This window comes from Astyanax mexicanus, chromosome 6 (genome assembly GCF_023375975.1).
Source record: "Astyanax mexicanus isolate ESR-SI-001 chromosome 6, AstMex3_surface, whole genome shotgun sequence".
Lineage (NCBI taxonomy): Eukaryota > Metazoa > Chordata > Actinopteri > Characiformes > Acestrorhamphidae > Astyanax > Astyanax mexicanus.
Genome location: NC_064413.1, coordinates 23,824,976 through 23,842,739, shown reverse-complemented (window position 1 = coordinate 23,842,739; position 17,764 = coordinate 23,824,976). Strand labels below are relative to the sequence as shown.

Here is a 17,764-nt window from a genome sequence, read left to right as displayed (position 1 = left end):
CAGTTCTATTGACAGACATGAAGTCACATGCAATAACACTCCCTCCACCATGTTTGACAGTTGATGTGCTTGTTGTACGTTTTACATAGACGTCAGATATTGCAGTTATGATGTTTACTACCTTGCAAATATTCTTGATTTTGTTAGTCTTTTTTTTTTTTTACATTTTTTTACATTCATCCTGCCAGCCCCCAGTACAGTATTAAGTGCTGTTTATATCATACTGAAATAGACTACAACTATAACATTTCCTGAAGCGAAAACGACTCTGACACAGAAAATCATGTGGGAACAGGAAAGCTCTGTCTACTATTTGGAAATGATTATCTGGCATTTTCCAGAGTTCTTATGTGAAAATGTCTCTTCATTGTCTTCCAGGTGTTTAGGGTTGCTAAGTTCAACAATGCACTCAACAATAAATAAAGTATAAAACTTTTATTTCTCTATCTGATAGAAAACTTCTAGCTCTTTACTAGCATCATCATCGTTATCTCTTTAGACTGCATATAAAAAGCTCCAGTGAACAGACACCAAATGCAAATTCTGTACATCAGACAATTTAAGAACTCTACCTAATTTGTCATAAAAAAAGAAGGAACTGGCCTCACCGGCCACAAAACTGCAGAGATGTCTTTTTTATGTGGAACCAGTTTGCTCATCTAAATTAAGCACATTTAACTCACTTCTCTATGTTAAGCAAATCTGTATACTTTGTGAGGTGTTATCTGGTGAGTAAGACTGAAAAACATTAAAAACATTAAACATTAAAACATTAAAAAAACATTATGTTCACAGCCACATGCAGGACAACGCAGTGTTCTTTAGGTTCCAATAAATATGGCAAAAGCCATGAGATACGATAAACTTGTCACAAGTCAGCATAAGAAGGCATCATTCACGCATGTGTCCTTATGTACAAAGGGCTTGAGCATCTGGTTACAGTTTATTTCAGGTGGCCATATATTAGGAATGTGTGACTGCACACAGTGGTACTCATATACCGTATCCATATACTGTAACTCCTGCTGATAAGTGATAACATATTAGCCTGTTAACACATACTCTCCTATTAGCACCTTATTAGCGTTGAGCATATGGGCTTCAAAATGAAAGTGCTACTATGAATTTCTGAGGTGATGGAAAAAAATATATTACAGTTTACACCTTAAAAAAAGAGGTGCAGATGTTCAGAAAAAAAGCATCATGAAAATCTTGTAAAGAACTAAAAAGGGTACAAAAAGAGAGAAAGGGAGCTGAAGAAATGGATAAAAGGAGAGTGAAGGATAGAGCAGAGGGTGAGATATGAGAGAAGGGAGAAAGCTGGAGGAATTACGGAATGGAGGACGGAATATAAGAGGGATCAGGACAGCCTAGGAGAGGCGGAAAAGGATGGAGGGGTGAGGAGTCAAAAGCTCAGAGAGAGAAGTGGATTAGCAGGTGAAAGAGAGAAGGTGAGGAGTGACGGAGGGAAGGAGAACTGAGGAGAAACGGCCAAACAATCGGCTTTGCAGGCAAGTTATCGAGCTCCATGTTTTTAAATCCAGACTCAGAGTAAACAGGCAAAACGGTCTCTTTAAGGTGGAACAGTGGACTTTTGATGTTCGTAACAGAACTAATTATACACCATCTGCAGCAAGTCAAATGTGCTTTTTTTTGTTTTGTTTTTTGTTTGGATTGTCACTACAAAATAAAATACCCTTTTACCTTGTGTGCATATTCCACATTGAGTGAACCAACAGATTAGCACCGCATTAACTTACATTAAAAGTTAAGAACACTATTTTTTTTTTCAAAGCAACCACTTCGAAAAGTTTTATTGTGACAAATACCATATAATGAAATATACTACTGTGACAAAAAAGACCACAAATCTAAATATACTGTAAAAGCCATTCTAACAGCCTTAAAGAAATACTTTAATAAAATGAAATGAACTTGTTTGATCACTTTCCTCAGATTCAATCGATCAACCAAGGTATGTAAAATACCTGACGTGTGCTTCTTTAGTTTACAATAGGATATGCTGGACTAATGTTGATGATAAAGTCTTAATATTAATATATTTACTGCAAAAGTCTTTTGGAAAAACTACATAAACAAAGTAAAGAAAATCATTACAATGGATGGTTATTTGTGCTCTTAGGGTCAACCAGCAAATGGTTTCTTAACAAGTGGAGAATTTTGTGTTGCTTAAAACAGAATAAAGTACCATATTTTTCACACTATAAGGCGCACTTAAATCATTTCATTTTCCCAAAAATCGTCAGTGCACCTTATGTATACATTTTTCCAGTCAGCTTAGTTAGCCACTCCACTGAAGTACAGCACTATAAAGAAGTTTCTGTAGTAGTATTAGCATTAGCCGTTAAACGCAGTGCTAGTTCTTTCACCGCTCAGAGGTGAATATATCAGATTGTAGTCTTTGCATTTAACATGTTTAAACAAGCTACATGGGACGAACCACTAGCTGATAGCACCCTGGGTTACTGGAACACTGGTTACTGGTTCATCAGTGAGGCTCTGTCGGCGGCTTTTATTAGTGCTAAGCGCTGCTAACCGAACCTACCACTGCTGCTAACTGTGCTAAAATACTGGAAATCTAAGCTCTGTAGATAAACGGAAGCGCTCTACTCACCCAAACAAACAGTTTTCAAGAGAGAAATCTGTGTAGATTACAATCCAGTGCTCAGCTGACTTTGAAATATAATGTTTGTTTGTTGTTTTTAAGGAGTACAGTTTTGTTTTGCTTAAGCGCTTCCCTATTAGAAGGGAAACATGGCAACACCCTTGTTCCTTACTGTTGTCACTTAAAATGCGCCTTATAATAAGGTGCACCTTATTGTCTGTAAAATATGGTAGGTCATATGGGGCAGTTTCCCAGACAAGGATAAAGCCTAGAGATTTTACATTAACTGGACAATATAGTGTACAACTAAGCTTGATCTTTGTCTAGAAATTCACCCACTGTGTTCTAAAACACAAAAAACATAGATGTGTCTGCAGGAAGCAAATGAAGCTCTGACTGAGTACCAGTGGTACCAATATTTGCATATTAATCTGCTAAAGGCATAAAGTCCTATTCTATTGGCATTACTTCTCAACAGTAAAAAGACAAGGTGTGTGTCTGTGTGTGTGAATTTGCATATCTGTGTCAATGGGTAAATAGTGACACTTTTATATACTGTACATATATTGTAACAATACTGAAACAAGCTTTTGAAAAGGCTTGGAAATGTATAATTATCATTCATGTTTTGAATGCACACAGGTTGGTGGTTCTCAACATCTATTATCATATTATCATATCAGTGGTGTGATGACCACACAACTTTGCTCCTAATTAACCTTAAACTAAAATAAAAATGTTTTTTGGACCTAGCTCTCTACATGTTGCATATGCAGCATATGAAGATGGTGCTTTGCAGCGAGAGGCTGAATGAATGAGGAATAAAGAAAGAAAAGAGAAAGAGAGACGGATAGAGAGATGGATAACTTACTGCACTGATGTCCCTGGAGTGAGATGTCCTTGATGGCCAGCAGCCCTGGCTGTCCTGAGGTCACAGCTTCAAAGATGAGCTACAGAGAGACAAAGAGACAACTTAGAAATACTAATATTAAATCAAAACACGTTTGATACGATGTAGAGAGAAGCAGAGTTTAAAATAGTGCCGTGGGAATGATTGAGAGGTTCAGGTCCTGAACCCCAGTGAGAGGCTCTTCTCCATTTGTAAGTAACTGTCGCTGAAAGCATCTTAGAGGGATCAGCTGGTTAAGTTTAAGGGGCCCTGCTGGTGCCGGTGTTTCTATATTCTCAGGGGAAAACGTGAGTGTGTGAGGTACCCGCACTTTCCATACTTTCAACAAACAGAAGAAATAGTGCGTGTATGGAACTCATTCTCAACTGATCTACACTCAAATACAGAGAGAGCCAGGCTGCATTTTACAGTGTACCACTCAGATTACAATAGAGGAAGCTACTGAAAATATATATACCAGTCCTAATAGTCTGGAACAGAAACAGCTTCCATATGATGTCACCAGAAAGGTCCAATCTCTTGAAATTGTGGTAAGAAAATCATGTGCTTTTCCATTTCTTTATGGAAATGAATTCTAAATAATTATAAAAACATTTTACATAACATGTTGTACAAAAAGAAATTTCAGTTGTGTCCTCAAAATGTCATCTGCACTTTTCTGCTGTATATAAATGGTCCTTTACTTTGTAGCAGCCTTCTATGACACAGCTATTGGAGAAGTGCAGCCTAGCTATCTTCCAGCGATGTTTTATCAATTCTTCTTTGAGCACACAACAGATTGAGGCATGGCAGGTTGTGTAACTGTGTGTGTGTATATTGATTAACAGTGCCACCAGTGGGCAGGAAATTGAAACAATTGAACTACTTGTTCATTTCAATATGAGATCGTGTTAAAACGCTGTAATGCCAATCCTTGTAAACTGCATATTTGCAGTTTTTACTAGTAGGCATGGTTTCTATCTTGCGGTCGTACTTTCCACGGTGAAAATTCCATGATAAATGGATCAATATAAATTGACTTATTTGGATACTGGAATGTTACAACTAAAAATCTTTCTTTTTGTAAAAATGATTAAAAAAGGTGCTATAGTGGTTTCTTCATATTCCTTCACATATTGTCCAGCTGTTTTCTATGTCCCTATTATTTGCTGTTTAAGCTTAAAAACTAAAGTATGACAAAATGTGGGCTATTTTAGGTTGAGTTTGTTTGGACATGACTTCTCTATCAATTCTTTTATCACAATATAACAACAAACTAGTATTCACTTTAATATCCTCCTCTAAACCGTTTAGAACTCAATGGAAATGAACAGTCTGCAACTGTTTATTTTTCTGGAAAGAAAAAAAAAATCTCTGCACTTGTGTTTCCCATGTGGGCAATGACACATTTTGCTGTTGTGAGGAAAGATATTTCCCAGCGGCTTTCAGAGAGGGTGGAGTCAGGTTTCCACTACGAGCTGTTTGCACTGTTGTTTTGGTCACTAGTTCTAGCGCTTGTGAGTGGTACATCAGCCTGTCTTTCCACATACGTGATTTCACACTTATGGACCACCATGGCAGACCACATGGGCACTGAGAGAAAGACAAAAGTGAAGGGAAAGGGAGGGAGGTGTGCATTCCGCGGCCCTATCACACAGGAACCAACTGGTGAAAGCTCACGGGGAGCCTTTCCTGCAGTCTCGCACTGCTGGCAGCCGGCCAGCAACATGGTTTACATCAGGCAGACAGCAGTACACCTTTATGCTTTACTTAGTTTTCTTCTTCTTCCCCAACCTCTCACTCTTTGTCTAGAATTGTCCAGAACTCGGCTGATATGTGGGAGCATAAGCTAAATCTTAGCTATGAAACTTCAGAATTGGGACGATTGTGGTTTACACTTGGCAATCAGAGAGTTGGCACATGTGGCTCAGGTCAAAATCCATATTATACTCTGTAGGTGGGGTGTTGGCACAACCAGAGCAGTTAGATTACCATATTATACTTGGCAACCAGGGTGCTGGCACAAGTAGTGAGCACCAATTCCCATTTTTGCTTGCCTTCAGGCACATGTGGCTTGGACAGTTATCATATTATACTCGTCGAAGGGGTGTTGACTCATGTGGTTTGGGCCAATTGTCATATTATACTTGTTGACCGGGGCGTTGGCACATACAGCTTAGGCCAATTGTGATAGAATACGTCATATCCTCCTAGGACCTTGCATCCACATGTGTGGACATCATATTTTGGGTTGACTAGATCACAACACTAAATTGTGCTCCATAAGGACAGCATGCCCTCATGGAGCACAACAACCCAAAAATGTGGACATAATTTTTCTTAAAAAACTCCACCATGAAGAAAGATCATTCTTTGTTTTTACACTAATCAGGTGCCAATTAGCCCAAATAGCAAAGATAAATAAAAAATGCATGTCATGCAATAGTTTTGGTCTTAGGAGGATATTATGCTTGGATTTTCTGAGAATTGGAAAAGCAACACAAGTCGATTTTCATATTATACTCAACAACAGGGGTATTGTCACATGCAGCGGGGGCAGAATGTGGGCAAATCATTTGGGCCTAGATTTACACCAGAGCCAATACAACTCACGGAATGGTCCTGGTGATTTTTCCTATCTGCCTTACTAACTCTTGGAAGCAGCTTACTCTCTGAAGGCATACTCACCAATCTCATGAAAAGACAGAAAAGGAGGTCAAGAGAAGGTCCGTTGGCTTTTAAGGTCATGCTTCCTGATAGGATCATGCTTTGGTAGCAAAATACAACCAAGGACAGAAACCCTGAGAGCAACGGTAAGAGGCTGGATAAACTGTAATGGTTGCTGAACGTGGAACAGAAAAATAAGATAACGCAACCATGTGGGTCTGGAGATTGTCGCGTTGAGCAAACACAGTTCGGACTGTAAACACAACACACTGAAATGCATTCATCCACACCGTGTCTGCAAGCTTTGCACTTGAGACCGTATCACTTCATATCTCTGGAATACTGACGATATTACTCTTATACCTTACCTCAAATGCATAAAAAATGCAAAAAGATAAGGAATGAGCCATAAGCAGCTCAAGAATGTGGCTAATCTGTTGTGCAATGAAACATGCCCCCTTGTTCCACTTCTTCCTTTCTTACTACAACTACAGGGGTAAATTGTTTGACAACCATTCAGTGTTTGCCCTTGATATAATGCATGAAGAAAGCAGTTTAAAGAAGCATTAGGTGAGCTGGCTAGCTTTTCCCAAAAGGAAAAAAAAGAAGCTTTTCCATTCGTTAAATGTCCCTCACTCACTCCTAGAGCAGGAGGGAGTCCACCAGGCAAAGAATGCACCAGCAGGTGACGATTTTCATCTAACGCAGTTTTTGTTGCCTAGTAGGCCTCAAGTGTGTCACTCCAATGCAGGCTGAACAAAGCCCTTCCAAATGACTCATTAGTACGAGATAACACTGTGAGCCCATTCAAATGAGATGCCTTTATTAGGCCATTCAAATGGGTTCAAATTGATTTTCATTCCGCTTCCTTTTGAGGAACAATTGCGAGTGGCCAGGCCACTAATTAGAGCTTTATGAGGGGGTAATTTAAAGGAAATGAAAAGCCAGTCTTGGCCATGTTAAATGTCACAGAGGGCCTGAGGGAGATTGAATCTGCAGTGTTGATGTCTGTCACCATACTGTACAGTGAAAATGCTTTGCTCCCCAGAGACTTCTGAATATGGCCGCTGAGCCACAAGCTCTCCGTTGTTGGGCTGTTTTCATTAGCTCGATTCATAGCCGCTCAATTACTGCTGCTGTTATGGCTACTTAGCAAGAGCTGCATGATATGTTTAAGCAATTATATTGAGAGAAGAGCTGAGACAAGGTTTTCTTTTTCTAAGTAACATTTTATATATACAGACAGTAGTGCGCATCAGTCAAGATACTCCCAATGTCCTCTATAATATTTTTCCTCAAAACCATTCAACTCAAAATAAAACTCAAAACTGGAAAAACATTGTTTCTGTCCAGCCATTAATGTGACAACTCACAGTGTGGACTCCCATCTCTGTAATTTTAAACTGGCTTTTACTTTGAAAAGGAAACGATCAAATTAAACATTTGAAGCTGCTGGATTTCCCTAAACCATAAACTGTCTACCTCAGAGTCCTGACCTCAGTGTTGTTGAATATGTAAGGGATGACTTCTAAAGGCAGATTTACACTATGCTTCTGGGTCGGAACAACTTGTACTAGTAGCCTATGCTGCTGTAAGTGCTCTGTCTTTTCACCGTTCAAAAACACTGGCAGGCAATGAGGTTTCTATGCCATTGTTTTGACTTTCTTTACATACTACAAATGATATAATAAGAATATGGTGTACAGTGCAGCAAGACACAGGCTTTACACAAGCTACTGTACATTTAGGCTACAGCAAAGATTCCAATCAGGGGCTACAATTGGATTTAAGGTTGATATTTGAAGTAAACTCCCTATTAATATCCACAGGAAAACTGAATGCAAGCAAAAATGAGTAAAAACGAAAAAGGTAACATGTAATATGAAGAAAGGGTGGTCCCACTAAATACTACATTCCTTCGCAGCTGTTATAAAGTTTAAAGTCTCTATATATGATGTTCTAACTCAGGGTTAATAGTTTTTGTATTTTATTTTTCTGCTTTCAAAAGGGTACAAATTCAAAGCAAATAAATAAGCAAAGAAGTGAAGCTACGAAAGTAAGAGTTTTAAGTGTTGTGCTTCTGTGCTCTTCCTCTATACTGAATAGTTTTTAATAGTTTAATTTTTTTCTGATTATTCTGTTTTCGACCCATATTTTTGCTCTTTCAATTGCTCTTTTGGATCTCCCTTCCTTTGTAAGCCTGCTAGTGTTAGCTCCCTCAAGTTTTGACCTCTGCCTGAATTTCTAGTTTCGTTTTCACCTCATGATCATGTCTGGTTCACTTACTTGATACTGTTCATGCTTTTGTGTTTCATTGCCTGTTTGTAAAATAACCCATCTGTAAGCATCTAGTTTTCCATCCATGTTACATTGAGATCCTTGTTGTATCTTTGTTTTTGGGAGACAAAAATATGTCCTTTTTTGTGACAACTCAAAATATTTTGTCATGTCCTTTTGTCTTTCCTACTGGTGAGGACAGCTGAACATTTAGGCACATAGACCATTTTTGCAGTATATTTTGATATTTTCACCTTTACTTTACTTTTTGACCTAAAAATGTGTCTATTTGTGAATAATGGACACAGAACAGATATTAAACTGTAGGCACGTCTCTCTCTTCCACTCTCTCACGCGCTGCAGGTCCCACCCACACTGAAACCTCATTGGACAAACTAAGCATGAGGATAGGCCAATCAGGATGCTCAGGATTTGTCACTCTCTCTCACTATGTGTGTGTGTCTTCATCTCTCGGCATTTTTTTCTCACACTCCATCACACATTAATGATGCATTGACAATGAAAATCTGCCCCAACATTTTTTTATAGTCAATGTTGTCGATTACGTAGACTAACCGTTGCAGGGCAAGTTTATTCAAACACTGTGTTTTTATTTTTTCTTCCTGATGCAGAAAAATGAATACATTTCATACATTCTTTTTAGAAATTAAACTAATAAATGTTTAGTTATTGCCTTCCAACTTTTAAAAGACAAAGTCTAAGCACAACTCCTCATAAAATGGAGAGCACTTTAAGATTTGAGCAGTTGAAGTAAAGTGAAGTTGAGGTGGAGTAATCATTAGTGGAGAATATAAGCTGCACTTTTCCTGAGTTGGGTGTACACCACATCATGGAAATAGTATGTTTTTTTTTTCAGATTTGTCCATCATTTAAGATATGTACACAACTGTGTAATTGTTCTGTGAGGTATAAGTTCTCTTCTCTCACCCACTCCATGTCACGTCTGGTGCTGTAAGCTCCTCTGTCCCTTCCACACCCAGCTCTAACGGAGGTTCTCAGGTCAACAACTACATTACCCAGAATGCACCACCCGCTGACATCACGCACTCACCTGATCACGTGACACCTCACCTGCTTCCTCCAGGAAGTCCCGAATACTGATTACTGGCACTATAAAAGAGCACTCCACACAAACACCCACGCCGCGTATTGTAGGTTCTCCTCATTACAAAGTGCTTCTATATCTCTTGTCTCAGCTATTTTTCGTGTATGACCTTGCCTTTGTTTTCTCGACGCCGATTATTGCCTTTGCCTCTGATTTTGGATTACCTGTGTATTACCTAGACTGTGTTTTCTCTACTGCCTCTTGGATTGCCTCTGACATTGGATTTCTTGTGTATGAACTCTGGACTGTTTCTCGGTTATGGTATGGTTTTGTCTACATTGCTCTGGTTTCTGGTGATTACCTATTTTCTGTATCAACCACGTTTTACATCTGTTTATTTTTTATCAGTATCTGCACGTGTCTGCAATTCTGTGCTCAACATGACACTCCATCATTAGCTGCTGCTCATGCACCAGTAAACGTTCTGTTCTCCCTCACCTATAATTGTGATCCAGGTGCTATTAATAGTGGTGGTAATAATATAACGTATCTGGGGGCTGAACACCACAAAATGTCAGCAAAGTTCAAAGGGGAACCAGGCCAAAAGAATTAACATATTTAAACTGCGTGGTATTATCAATTTAAAGTTTTGAGACGCGTCCAGACTGGACGAGCAATTAGAGCCGGCGATGTTGGCTCATTGTGCGGCTGAAGAAAAGAGCAACAGGAGATGAGAAAAGATAAAAACACAAACCCCGTAATTACAAAATAAGAGACAAAGTAATTTCTGAGTACCAGGTGCTTTCATTTTGACAAACACTTAAGATACTGTGCAATTACAGAAACCCATAATTACCTCTCCATTGTTAATTAGCTACAGTGACGCAGATTACAGATTCTATTGTTAATCACTGTGATATTAACAAGTCGTAACTGCATTCTTCACCAATTACGCATCGGCGTGGCATGGGGAAGAAGACGTGGAGATGGAGAGCTGTCTCCTGCCACATGCTGTAAATGCTCGGCAGATGGTGGTTATTTCTCTGTGGACCTCGGGATGCATTTAGCGTTCCTCATTGCACTGGAGAGCTGTAGCCACATGACGAACATGCCAAACCACTCTGCCTGACTGTTACAGCGAGGAGGGTTAACTCACAAACTGAGCCAACATCTTTATGAACGCTCTTCTGCTTTGCTCAACAAAACCATGATACATAATAAAGCAGTAAATAGCAAATACGGCACTGCTGAAGCTGAGAGGGATGGAACTTCAATAAAGACCTAAGACTAAAAGCTAGGCAAACACAGCACCATCAAAAATTTAATAAACATATACAGCTCTGGAAAAAAAAGATACCACTTAATAATTAAGTTTTTCCTTGATTTTACCTAATTGAAAACCTCTGGAATATAATCAAGAGAAAGATGGATGATCACAAGCCATCGAACCAAGCTGAACTGCTTGAAAATTATCCAAAAGCAGTGTGTAAGACTGGTGGAGGAAAACATGCCAAGATGCATAAAAACTGTGATTATAAACCAGGGTTATTCCACCAAATGTACATGCATGATTCAGCATTCAGCAGTAAGCAACAGTTTCTTAGTAATCAAAGAAAAACTAAACTCAAATCAATCTGTAAATATAGCCACAAGTACCAATCAGCGGGATTAAGCACAAACTAGCACAACAAGGCCTTATGCAGGCTGAGCAACTAGGCCTATACATGTAGCTATTTTTTTCACAAGCAGGTCAGTATCAATAATTATGTTATGACTTATTGTATGATAAATGAATTATTTGTTATTATATGCATGCATTTAAGTGAAGACACTACTTTTAACCTGGCATGCTGTTTTGTTTTCCCATGTGCTCTGAGGGAGGAGAGGTTTGGAGAGGAGAGTATTGAGCTGATATGTCAACTGTACTAAGAATTGTGATTGTGCAACCATCACACTAGACCTCAAGCATCTTCGATTGTGTGTCTCTCCACTCTTCCTCCAGACTCTGCTCCCTTGATTTTCAAAGAAAATGTAAAATTCACTGATGAGCAGTGATGGTTTGGAGAGTCATGTCATCTGCTGGTGTTGGTCCACTGTGTAAGTGTTTTCAAAAGTGCAGTGTTTTCCCAGAAAATTTTAAAGCGCTTCATGCTTCCCTCTGCTGACAACTTTTATGGAAATATGGATTTCCTTTTCCAGCAGGACTTGGCTCACTGCCCAAACAGCCAGAAATACCAACTGGTCTTATACAATGAAATGATCTTAAAATAGATCAATCTGTGTGTAATACATTTATATGATATATGAGGTTCACATTTTGAACAGAATGACGGAAATAAAGTAACTTGTCATTGATATGTATATGTATATGTATATTTGTACAATACATATCAATATGCATATTGATATGTATATATATATATATATATATATATATATACAGGGTTTCCGCCACGTTCATTTCAGTGCGGCGGTCCGCCACGCCTTCGTTCTTCCCCGCCACCCTTCGTGAAAATTCGGAGCCCGGCGTTTTTCCCGCGTTTGATCAGCGTTGCCCCTTCGGGGGTGGAAATCGGTAGTTAGTCATGCAGTGCCAACATAACGCGCGCGCGAGAGAGAGAGTGTGAGTATAGGACACAGCGAGAGAGAGAGACTGAAACATAACGCGAGAGAGAGAGAGAGAGCGAGAGCGCGCCTGTAAATAGCGAGAGAGAGAGACTGAAACATAATGCGAGAGAGAGAGAGAGAGAGAGAGAGAGAGAGAGAGAGAGAGAGAGAGAGACTGAAACATAATGCGCGCGCGCGAGAGAGAGATGAATTAAACAGTGATTAAACAGCTTCAACTTACGCAGGTGTCCACTCAGGCTCACTCACCTGGTGGAGTGAAAATCACGCTATGTTTCTGTTTCTGGAGCTGTCATAAAGCAAGGATGTAGGGCCCTAGAATAGAGGCACCCTAGAACAGCTCTGTGATGCATTTGTTTTCACGGTCCAGTAAACATTTTATTGTAATTAAATTAAAGATTAAAGATATTATTTGTCTGTTTTAATAAGCACAATTTTTAATTAAATTCAATAATATTTTTTATTTTATTTACTCATTCTCACATTTAAAATACCTAATACAGATAAGAGCGAATAAATAATACATATATATTCTGTTGTGCCCTTTCTCCTCTGTTATGTATAATTTAACATTTTGTGTTGCACACTTTTACGTTTACCGTATCTGAAAAAAGAACAATAAGGATTTATTTTAAAGAAACCTACTTTTTGCAACTTTTTGTTTTAAGTGGGCATTTTTCAGTGACAGTTGGAAATAAAGAAAATAACTGGAAACATGTGTAATTGTGTTATATCGTGATATCATTAACGTGATATAAATTATCGGTTCCCAACCGGGGGGTCCTGCCACCGCACCTTCAAGGAAATCCTGGGGGAAACCCTGATATATATATATATATATATATATATATATATATATACAGTATATATATATATATATATATATATATATATATATATATATATATATATATATATATATATATATTTTTTTTTTTTTAAATGCACTAGTATATGTGTATGTCTATTTATAATTGGATCTCCTCTAAAACTTACACACACACTACCACTGAAAAAGTTTGAACACACCTCTTCTCATTCAGTGTTTTCTTTCTTTTTATGATTTTCTTTGCATTGTAAATTTGATATTTTAACATTAGAGCTATTCAGCAATACATGCTGAATTATATTTTGTAAACATGAAGTTTTAAACACTTTTCAAAAAATTAATATTGTTCCATAAAAACAGTTATTGTGACATGTCTAGTCAGAAGGTGTCTTTTTGTTATGATTATTGATCAGTTTCCATCAACCAAGATCTCCACCAAGTTTTTTTTGGATTGGTCTTTTGCCTTTGTATAAAAAGAGATTTAGGTAAAATATATAAAATATATTTTATCAGTGCAATAAGTATTGGTTTGCTTTTAAGTGTTTCACCTATGGACAAAAATGTGCACACCTTCTCAGACTCTCAATTTATACACTGCATACATACATAAATAGAAAAAGTGCAGTATCAAGAATGGGTTGCACTTTAAATCTATATGGATAGAGCCCCAATCATATCACTAAGGCATTTTGGGTTTGTACACGTATGAGATTGAACAGGTCTAGGAAGCAGAAGTACTTTTCTTCCCATTTTTGCTCAGATTTTGCTCTCTTTTTTTTCATTTTCCGCTCACAAGTTCATCTCCAGTTGAGCCCATGAATGATCTTTTCTGTCACAAAGAGCACTCCTGTGGTGCCAGTTCTTCACACAATGACTTCTCAGCCATTAAAGATGCACACTGGGCTCTGGCTGGACGGCTGAGCCGCAAAGGCTGCCTCCTATTCCACTTCCATTCAGCTGAGCCTAGAGGAGCTGCCCAGAATCATCTGCAGGACCACTGGGGGTCCATTTTAGCAAGAAGTAATTGGGACTTTCTCTCTCAATTAAGACGGATTCCCTGCCTGAATCAACAGGCAATGCTACTCCAGCATGGCAGGTGTCAAATCAACCTACCTGGGCGGCTTTGTGTTGTGTTTTTGTGCTGTGTCAAGTGCGAACAAACGCTTAGGTGAAGGGAATTAATCAGTAAGATGCTCTGCTGTGTACGATGCTGTGTACGATCCCCTGCTGCTGCGGGAAAGTAAATAACCTCAACCTGATTCACCAGAATTGTGCCTTTGTTTTTCCTTTCAGATAAATGGTGGTCCTCTACTAAAGAAATCTTATATCTTTGGGAGTAATGATTGTAAATACACTCATTGGCTTTCTTTAACAAAAAGCTAATTTTTCTAGTCATAAGCTGATAAATCAGAGTAAAAGCCAGGACATTCTGGCATCCCAAAAGTCATGGGATAGCAGTAGTAAACTGATCATGATGCGTTATCTGGAGACAGCTTTGAAGTGAGGTTGAACACTGACCCAGTGCGCTCATGGCAAGATAATGAGAATTAGAGGTGGGCGATGTGGCCCTAAATTAATATCACAATATTTTTTTTGTGCGATAATGATACTCTTGACGATATGACAAAACCTGAACTAAAAAAATATTTCAAGGATACACTACTGCAACAAAATTAAAATAAATTTGTATTATTGCATGCAATATGATATGTCACACCCCTAACTGAGATATAAAAAACACAAGAATTTTATCAGATTTCTAACAGAAGTCAATGATCCAGAATATCATGATACTATTAATGCACTCCAAATATCTCCTTATATCCAGGATTAAAGTAAAATAAATGATACTGGACAGATATAATCTCTGTCTCTTGTAGATATATAATGTAAAAAGTAGTACCCTGATGTGATAATTAGGGATGGTGATATGGCACAAAATTTCATGGTTTAATATTGTTCACAATATTGAAAAATGTTGGCGATGTCATTGCCTATGATACAATATGGCACACCCCTAATGTGAATTTTTGAAGTGTGAAAAAATCAAATCCACATTAAATGCAGGAGACCCTACATGCATATCTCACAGGTTAATGCAGTGTTCTTTAGCTTCCATATGACATTAAAAAAGTAATGAAAAGTCATACTATGACTATACTATACTATGACTTCTTGCATGTCAATATAATAACATATTTTATAATAGCAACGTAACTAATCGCAGTATTTTTTAATGTCTGAGAAAGTTCTTACCTGATAAAAGTTGGGCCAGAAGGTGCTGACCGCCAGCTCTACTTGCCTCCACGTATGGAAGGCAGGTCCCGAAGAGTTCCACACTGGGTAGCCCACAGGGCTGTTGTTCTCTTTGACGTAGATGTTAAGGTGGCCGGGGCTGGAGCCCTCGCCACTGGCTCCATAATACTGGAACGTGAGACAGTGGGTGTCATTCTCCTTCAGGGGAGGGACCAACAGTTGGGCTTTCTGTCCAGGGAACTTTCCAGAAGTGTTCACCATCATAAAGGACGAGCCTGTAGAAAAGAAAGGTCAGATTTTAGTACATAAACAGTGATATGCGGTATGACCATAGATGTCAAAATGAGGTGTCTATGTGTAAAAATTGTCCACACAAGAAAGCTTGCAAAATGTCTGAAGATATAATTTATTTTGGAGCTGTTAGAGGTTTTGAAGCAGCCAAATCATTCCCAATGCCCATCTTTGGCTTAAGGGTTATAAAGTCCCCCTCAGTAGTGGAACTGTATTTTTGAGTGTTAAATGCTTTTCGGCAAAACATTCAAAATCAGTGGCTAGTTGGGATGCACCACAGCAACACCAACCACAATTATTTGGATGAAAACAGCAAAATTGTTTAGTGTTCTGCAAAATAATATACCAAAATAATATACCAAACAATACTGTCCTTTATTTGTATGCCTGTTGGGAAAATATTTAGTGTTCAATAACTATTTTTCTATCGTAGATCTCTAATCGTTTTTTTATTGAAAAGTGCATCCCAATTCAAATCCTTACAGCAATGTTCTAACAACTAATGTAAAGCTTTCCCACAAGAGCAAAGGCTGTTACTGCAGCAAAGGTGAAACTAATATGCCAATAATATTGATTTTACAAAAAACATTCAATAGGCCAGGGCTGACAAATATTTGGACACAGCCTAAGCTTACATACACACTGTATATAGTAAATGGTTCCATACAATTCAGCATGTTAGTCCACATGTTAGATAGACCATTGTAAACACAGAATAACCTCGCCATCTGTTTGTCCTGGAAAGTGCAGCACTCGCTGGACACATTGTTCTGTGCAGCTCAAAACTCAGTGTAGACAAACCAAGGTCTCCGGATACACATGCTACTTCCTCTGACCTGCTAGTCTGGGAACACCCTTCGCCTCATTTCAGATATTCTGGTTCACGGTTCATCCGTCCATTAAAATAGTCAACCATCATCTAGTCAACTGACTCTTAAAAAAAGTCAGTTTTAAAAGCTTATTTTAATCATTAACATTTTTGTTTCTTTTCATTGTTGCCAAATTATCTGCCCCGATGGCCAAAGAGAACAGTGAGTTCTCTCAACACGCTTTAAAGCGCTCTGTAATGTGTGAACAGTGTGCTTGGCCAACACCCTGAGAGCAAAAAGGAAGCGTGTCTTCGGAATAGTTAATGAATAACCTCTACATAACATTAATAGTCTAGGAAGCCCAGCTATTGACTCTAGGTCTGTGTGTTGACACAGTTTTAAAAGGCAGAGAGAGAGAGTGAGCGAGAGAGAGAAATGAAGAGATAAAGAATGGATGGACTCATCAGCAGTCATTTCCTCACACACGTTCTAAGTGCATAGAATGAGTGGCTCTGTTTGGCATGTTTGTTATGGCACCAGGATGAAGAGCTCTGAGGGGAGGCAGTTGTTCTGGCTTGCTTTGCTTTGCTCTGCGATCTTTACACAAGCACATATCCTGCCATTAAAAGAAAATTCACTCTAGTGATCAACCGATATATCGGCTGGCCGGTTAATCGGGACGATTTTTGATTTTTTTTGATAATCAGCATCGTGTCAATATATGAGTGCAAGAGGTTTATATTTACACAATGCACACCACACAGGCAATGCTGGGGGCAGCTCCATCATTCTGGCTCTTAGAGTCCCCCTGCCATCTAACAGGCAGACATTAGTGAACGCACAAGTACAGGAGTACAAGATGTACAACTGTAGCTACATGCTGTCTAATCAGAGAAAACAGAAAAAAAGAATTATTTTCTCTTTGCAGCCAGTAACAGCTTCTCCAGTCAGACGTGCTTGCTAAGGCTAACTTGTTAGCTTACATTGCTTAGATTGGGAGTCCAAAAGCTAACATAATTAACATAATTAATTTGCCAACAAGTTGGGAAACAAACTTTAGTGGCTTTTAGATTCTGAATTGCCTCCTCTCTCTTTTCGCCTTTCTCTGTGTGTGCATTTGTTTTTATTATTTCAAGAGAACTGGAAAAAGAGTAAAGAAGAGTAAACTGTGCTAAATAAATGTTTAAGTTCAGTATGTTTGTGTCTTGTTTATTAATAATATTATTATTTTATGTTATTAGTTGTAAAATAATGTGAATACCGGCATTACATATCGGCCATCAGCCACCACTGCTGTCTAAATATCGACATTGGCCATAAAAAAAAGCCCAAGTTGGTCAAACACTAATTCACTCATAATTATTAGGTTTTTTTTTATGTATGACCTAATAAAGGATCTTTATCAAATCATATGTGTTTTTTTGAGACT

At 38.4% G+C, this 17,764-nt stretch overlaps 1 protein-coding gene across 16 annotated transcripts in view; it reads right to left on the bottom strand.

Moving 5' to 3' along the window:
- Nucleotides 1-17,764, bottom strand: part of ptprma (protein tyrosine phosphatase receptor type Ma) — a 278,929-nt gene that overhangs the window by 151,982 nt on the left and 109,183 nt on the right. For all 16 annotated transcript variants that reach the window (XM_049480692.1, XM_049480695.1, XM_049480693.1 and 13 more), the window contains exons 3-4: nt 15,236-15,510; nt 3,498-3,576 (exon numbers count right to left, since the gene is read on the bottom strand). In XM_049480692.1, the coding sequence (XP_049336649.1) occupies nt 3,498-3,576; nt 15,236-15,510 (354 nt within the window). The remainder of the gene's footprint in view (nt 1-3,497; nt 3,577-15,235; nt 15,511-17,764) is intronic.